The sequence below is a fragment of the Otolemur garnettii genome, unplaced genomic scaffold, assembly GCF_000181295.1.
Source record: "Otolemur garnettii isolate 467f Iridium unplaced genomic scaffold, OtoGar3 scaffold00047, whole genome shotgun sequence".
NCBI lineage: Eukaryota > Metazoa > Chordata > Mammalia > Primates > Galagidae > Otolemur > Otolemur garnettii.
Window position 1 is genome coordinate 13,490,209 of NW_003852442.1, and position 6,752 is coordinate 13,496,960.

General features: G+C 43.4%; 1 protein-coding gene across 1 annotated transcript in view; it reads left to right on the top strand.

Moving 5' to 3' along the window:
* Positions 1 to 6,752, top strand: part of TERF2 (telomeric repeat binding factor 2) — a 38,158-nt gene that overhangs the window by 19,031 nt on the left and 12,375 nt on the right. The window contains 3 exon segments of the mRNA XM_012806135.2: positions 1,748 to 1,834; positions 2,718 to 2,864; positions 5,403 to 5,509. Of these exon segments, the coding sequence (XP_012661589.2) occupies positions 1,748 to 1,834; positions 2,718 to 2,864; positions 5,403 to 5,509 (341 nt within the window).

Below are 6,752 nucleotides of genomic sequence, written 5' to 3' on the forward strand. Positions count from 1 at the left end.
GGCATTACAGCTCACAGCAACCTCCAACTCCTGGGCTCAAGCGAGTCTCCTGCCTCCGCCTCCCAAGTAGCTGGGACCACAGACGCCCGCCACAATGCCCGGCTTTTTTTTTTTTGGTTGCAGCCATCGTTGTTTGGCAGGTCCAGGCTGGGGATTCGAACCCACCACCTTAGGTGTACGTGGCTGGCGCCTTAGCTGGTTTAGCTATAGGCACCGAGCCTCAGAGACTAGTATTTAATGGATTCCCTGCTGTACTTTCTTTGTATCTCCATACATTCTTCTCTGTGAAAACTGAAAATATCTGTGGACCCGTTTTCCTTCCTTTTTCGTGTGTATGGTAATCTTTAAAAAAACCTCTATCTCTCCCTGAGATAGAACTTAAGGTAGTTACTTGATTTTGTGTGTGTATACTATAATTCCAAATGCTCCCAAGTTCTACTGGTGTTTCTAATTTTTTTTAATGTTCATATACGTTCAGATTTCCTTTTAAATTTTCAATCACTGTTATTTTCTTTTTTTTGAGTCTCACTTTGTCGCACTGGGTAGAGTTCCATGGCATCACAGCTCACAGCAGCCTCAAACTCTTGGGCTTAAGTGATTCTCTTGCCTCAGCCTCCCAAGCAGCTGGGACTACAGGTGCCCACCACCGCACCTGGCTATTTTTTGGTCGTATTTGTCATTGTTGTTTGGCGGTCCCAGGCTGGATTCGAACTCACCAGCTCCAGTGTATGTGGCTGTAGGCACCGAGCCTGTTATTTTTCCTCTTGGCATTTCTTTACACAAGGACTCTTTTTGCTGTGGGTTGTCTCCTACCTACCTGGAACTTTGTCCTTTTTCTTCGTTGCTTAGGGGTGATTTGGGTTTGTTAGTTTTATTTATTTATGTATTTTTGAGACAGCCTCGCTTTATCACCCTTGGTAGAGTTGTAGAGTTGGTAGAGTTGTCATAGCTCACAGCAATCTCACACTTGGGCTCAAGTGATCCTCTTCTCTCAGCCTCCTGAGTAGCTGGGCCTACAGGTGCCCACCACAACGCTTAGCTAGTTTTTCTACTTTTAGTAGAGATGGGGTCTCGCTCTTGCTCAGGCGGGTCTTGGACTCCAGAGCTTAGACAGTCTACCCGCCTCAGCCTCCCAGAGTGCTAGGATTACAGGGGTGAGCCACCATACCTGGCCCGATTTGTTGGTTTTACTAATTCACTGCATACTAACTAAAGTTGCTGGCTGGGGTTTATGGCAATAAGAGGCTTGGTCTTTTTCATTCTCTTACAGAACTGGCCTCAGACCTTTCCTGAATGGAACTAGCAGACCTCTATAGTCAGCAGATTGCTTATTGTTTTTTTTCCCCTACAGTATATCTCTCTCCACCCCCCCACCCCCTTACATCAAAGGTTTTGTGTCCAAAAAGAACAGAACCAATTGTTCTGAGAACTAAAATCATGGGGAACTAAAATGACTCCTGTCCATTTTGTCTTTCCTTAGAAGGGCCTATTCAAGTTGGTTAAATGGTCTATAATCCAGGGATCAGATTTTGCCCTATCAGCCATTTAAAAAAAATCCATTGTGGTGTTGAAAAGCTACTACCTTATTAGCCGAAAGCGAGAGTCTAGTTTACAGTTGTTCACACACTTGAACAGTAATTGTTTTTAAGTATAGGAATTTGATATAATGTGAAAAAGTTATTTTGATATTTGATATTCTAAATATACCCGTCATTACAAAAGTAAAAAGTTTTCTCTCCTTTTTTAGGCTGTTATTATTTGTATCAAAAACAAAGAGTTTGAAAAGGCTTCAAAAATTTTGAAAAAACATATGTCCAAGGACCCCACAACTCAGGTAAATTTTGCATCTTTTTGCTCCCATGACTTCAGTCCATCTCATTGCTTTTGGGGCGAAGTAGCAAAAGGGTTCTTTTGTCAGGACTATTATCCAAATATTCATCTGCAACACCTGTAGCGTTGTTGTCTTTTATAGCAAAGATAACTCACTGGAAGATTGGATCTTCAATCTTTATTTTTCCTTAGAGAAATTTACATAAATCATGCACTTACCTCATTTCTGTCTGGTTTGTGACAGAACATTTATTTAAGCAGTCAGCACCTGGTATCAAGCTGACAAATGTTCTATCATTCTTGACTTTGTTTACAAAATGCTTACCCTGCAGACTTGAGACTGCTTTGGTGAGGACTTACCACCTGTTTCTTGGTGTCAAAAGCTCTGTGGGTCCCCTGCTCTTCTTTTTTTTCTTCTTTATAAAGTTAAAAATATAAAATTCAAAAGGCGTGACAAAAGAGTTTAGGGACAATACTCTCATCTGCCCTCAGAGCCACCAGTGTTCTTTGTTCTTTTGTCCTTTCAGAGATACTCTGCATAGATAAGCACTGTGCATTTGTACAGACACACATGTGTGTTTCCTCTTCTCCCCGGACACATGGTGCAGCATACATATGTGTTTTACATATAAATTTGAATGTTTTAGAGATTACTGACCATATAACTTGGAACTCATTCTGTGTTAGCACATAAGGGACTTCTTTGTCCCTTTTATGTAGCTGCATGGTCACCCTCCATGGCTGAACCACCATTGACCAACCAGTCTTTTGTGTCGGGCTTTCCTTCCCAGTGATTGTCATTAACAGTGTTGTATCTCAACTCCTCATCTTTGAATTTTTACTGGCGTTTTCCTTTCTCACATTGGAAATATTGGTCCTTTGTGTAGAAGCTGAGAAATGATCTCCTGAATATTATCCGAGAAAAGAACTTGGCCCACCCTGTTATCCAGAACTTTTCCTATGAGACCTTCCAGCAGAAGATGCTGCGCTTCTTGGAGAGCCACCTGGACGATGCAGAGCCCTACCTCCTCACGGTGTGCCTCGGCCTCTCTTTGCTTCCCATGACTGTGATGTGCCCCAGAGGATGTGCGGGGAATTAGAAAATTAGAAGCACAGAGAGTTAATGTGTGAAAAAGACATTGAACTATAGCCACTGTCTTCCTTAATTATGTGCCTTAAAAATATAAAAGCCGGGAGACCAGCAGAGACAAATGAACACACCTGGTCTCCTTCACCTGCCTTTTTTTTTTTTTTTTTTTTTTTTTTGGAGATACAGCCTTGCTCTGTCCCATAGGCTTGAGTGCCATGCCATCAGGCTGGTCTAAAGCAGTCCACCCGCCTTTGCCTTCCAGAATGCTAGGATTATAGGTATGAGCCACCATACCCCACCCACCTGTCATTTTTACCTGCTTACCTATGATTGTTGTGGGCGAAGTAGAGCATTCACTTATAGTTGGTGGTAGTTTCCAAAGAAGATAAAATGTAGCTAAGTTTAGAGGAAAGAAGAGTGGTTTGGTGGATGTGGCATGATGGCTTGTTAGTAAGGAGAAGGTGTGGTGTGGAGAAGTGACAGTAGAAGTAGGATAAGGTCAAAAGAGGCCAAACGAACATGTCCCGTGGGCTTAGCGCATATAGCTCAGTGAGTAGGGCACCAGCCACATACACTGAACCTGGCGAGTTTGAGCCCAGCTCAGGCTTGCTAAACAACAGTGACAACTGCAACCAAAAAAATAGCCAAGCATTGTGGCCAGGTGCCTGTAGTCCCAGCTACTTGGGAGGCTGAGGCAAGAGAATTGCTTAAGCCCAAGAGTTTGAGGTTACTGTGAGCTATGACGCCAGGGCACTCTACCAAGGGTAACATAGTGAGACTCTGTCTCAGAAAAAAAGAAAATGTTCTGTGGTTGATCAAAGAGATGGGCTTGCCTCAGAGGGAAGCGGTGAGCCTTGGGGCAGTAGAGGGAAGAATTAGAGCCAAGCTGGCCCAAGTGATGGTCTGTGATGAGGGAATACTGAGTGAGGGCAGTTTTGTTTTTTAAGCCAGGATTTTGAGAATGTTACCCTATCTTGTAACAATTGATTAGTCAGTTGGCAAATCTCATCTTGTAACAATTGTTGCAACAATATCTTGTAACAATTGTTAGTCATTTGGCAAAGCTTTTTTTTTGGAGACAGAGTCTCGCTTTGGTAGAGTGCCATAAGCCACCTGCCTCGGCCTCCCAGAGTGCTAGGATTATAGGCGTGAGCCACCTCGCCTGGCCCATCGGCAAATCTTAAATTACTTATAAACAGGTAATTTGGGATATTCAGGGAACAAGTGTCAAGATACTTGAGCCTGACTGAGGGTCCTTTCCTTTGTATTCCAGGTGACTACAAAATATCCTGCCACTGTCTGTGTGTGTAGACAGAGCTCTTGACTTCTAGGACACCTCACGTTGTATACAGGGTGTCCGTAAGGTCTGTGTGCAATTTGAAATAGTTGACTAGTTTAAATTGCACACAGACCTTACGGACACCCTGTATATGAGGTTATATATGCAAAGCATACGTAGGAGTCAGAAACTGCAGTAGAGGTAGAGGCCAGGTGTGGTGGCTCATGCCCTTAACCCCAGCACTCTGGGAGGCCGAGGTAGGTGGATCACCTGAGCTCACAAGTTCAAGACCAGCCTGAGCTAGAGCGAGACTGTCTCTAAAAATAGCCAGGTGTTGTGGTGGATGGCTATACTCCCAGCTCTCAGGAGATTGAAGCAAGAGAATTGCCTGAGCCCAGGAGTCTGAGGTTACCGTGAGCTATGGCACTCTACTGGGGGGCATTCTCTTTATCAAAAAAAAGAAAGAGGGCGGTGCCTGTGGTTCAAGGAGTAGAGCACCAGCCCCATATATGGGAGTGGGGGGTACGGTGTCAGGTTCAAGCCCAACCCCGGCCAAAAACAGCAAAAAAAAAAAAAGAAAGAAAGAAAGAAACTGCAATAGAGCTGAGATTGGAAAGACAGAAGAGATGTGGAGTAAGATCATGTCATTATTTGGTGTCTGATAGATTAAAGAGCTCTTAAATTGAATTCTCTATTAATGTAGAAAACTATGAGCCAGCTGACTGGTGGTTCATGCTCGTAACCTTAACACTTTGGAAGGCTGAGGCAGGAGGATTGATTACTTGAGGCCAGGAGTTTGAGACCAACCTGAACAAGAGCAAGACCCAATCTCTACAAAAAGTAGAAAAATTAGCTGGGCCTGATGGCACCTGCTTATAGTCCTGGCTATTCAGGCTTAGGCAGAGGATCACTTGAGCCCAGGAATTTAAGTTGCAGTGAACTATGACTTTGCCACTGCAATCTTAAGCGTGGGTAACAGAGGGAGACACTGTCTCAAAAGAATAAAAGTGAACTGTGAGCCATTTTTGGATGTGTTACTAATTTGTGATGGATCTTAAAAGATCTGTCTTATGTCCTCCATTTTATGCCCAGATTGGATTTGTAAGTGAATGTTTGCATATTGAGTATATTCATAGTGAAAGAGTCAGGGGATTAGTGAAATTCTGTGGCTTCCTCTTCCTGATGACATCTTTCCTTTCCCAGATGGCCAAAAAGGCTTTGAAATCTGAGTCAGCTGCCTCAAGCACAACGAAGGAAGATAAACAGCCCACACCAGAGCCTGCGGAAAAGCCACCCAGAGAACCTGCACGGTGAGAAGATGCCCTTTTGTGATGTTGGGTAAAACACTGGGCTGGTGGGTCACAAATGCATTGTCTCCTTTGGGCGATTTGACCTGCTAGCGTGTTCCAAAGTTACTTGCACAAGGCACTGTAGGACATACCCTGGGAAAATGAGAATAATGAAGATGGGGGGGTCTGGGATTCCTGATAGAACCTCCTGATTGGCTAGTCCTCAGAGGTTCTCTCTTCATTTCTCTCTTCCTCCCTGGCCTGTAATCTCAGTACTTCCTGTGGGTACATAGTCTCTTAATGTATTCAGGAAGCAGTATTCATATCTGCAGTCGAACACCAAGAATAATTGCTGAACCAAGGGGTCATGAGTTTAGATACCTTTGAGTGCTTGGTAGGAAATATAAAGCAGTAATGGGCCTGCAATAGGCTATGAGCATGGGGCTGTAAGCCAGAGAGGGCACACTTTTCAGCTTCTTGTGATTGTTGTTCCATGGGAATTTCTAAGGATTCCCAAATTTCAGTTCATATTTTTCCGAGACATCCAAGTTTTTGGTGACATTTGCCAACTTCTGAATGTCGGTGATCTATTTTTGAAAAAGAATAAATAAATAAAACTTCACATGAGTTAGGCAGCAAAACATATCTGCCAGCTGGGTTTGGCCTCCAGGCTGCCAGTTTGCTCCTCTCCTAAGTTCTTACTTGAAGGATACTAACTATTCCAAATGATAGATAAACTGTATTTGTAAAAGGTGATTTTCAGTGTTCCATGACTGTGTGGCACGCTTTTTATTCTGAGAAATCTCAAAATCCTGTTCATAAGTGTGTTGTAGGCAAAAGGAGCAAAGTGGAGACCAGTCTGTTGATTCTTTTACATGAGGGTTGGACTGGGCACTGGAAGAAGATTCTAGACTTCCAGGCGAGATTGTGAGATTATCAGTTGGTTGCCCAGGTGGACTTGTAGTTATTAGCCACTATTCATGGTTCTTACATAAGGAAAGCATTGTTTTGGTCCAAATAAACCAAAAGGGTTAGAGAGCACATAGGCTAGCAAGGTATCTGGAGGGAGTATCATTGCCCATAGTTCCTTTAGGGTTCTCTCACGTGGAGTTGAAACTCCATGTGCAGTTTATATTTACATTCATTATAAAGAGAGGCTTTTACAAATAAAGGTGTATTGAGCCAATCTCCCTTTTTGTGGGAGGCAAAGTTTTGCTATGTTCCCCAGACTGGTCTTGAACTCCTGAGCTCAAGTGATCCTCCT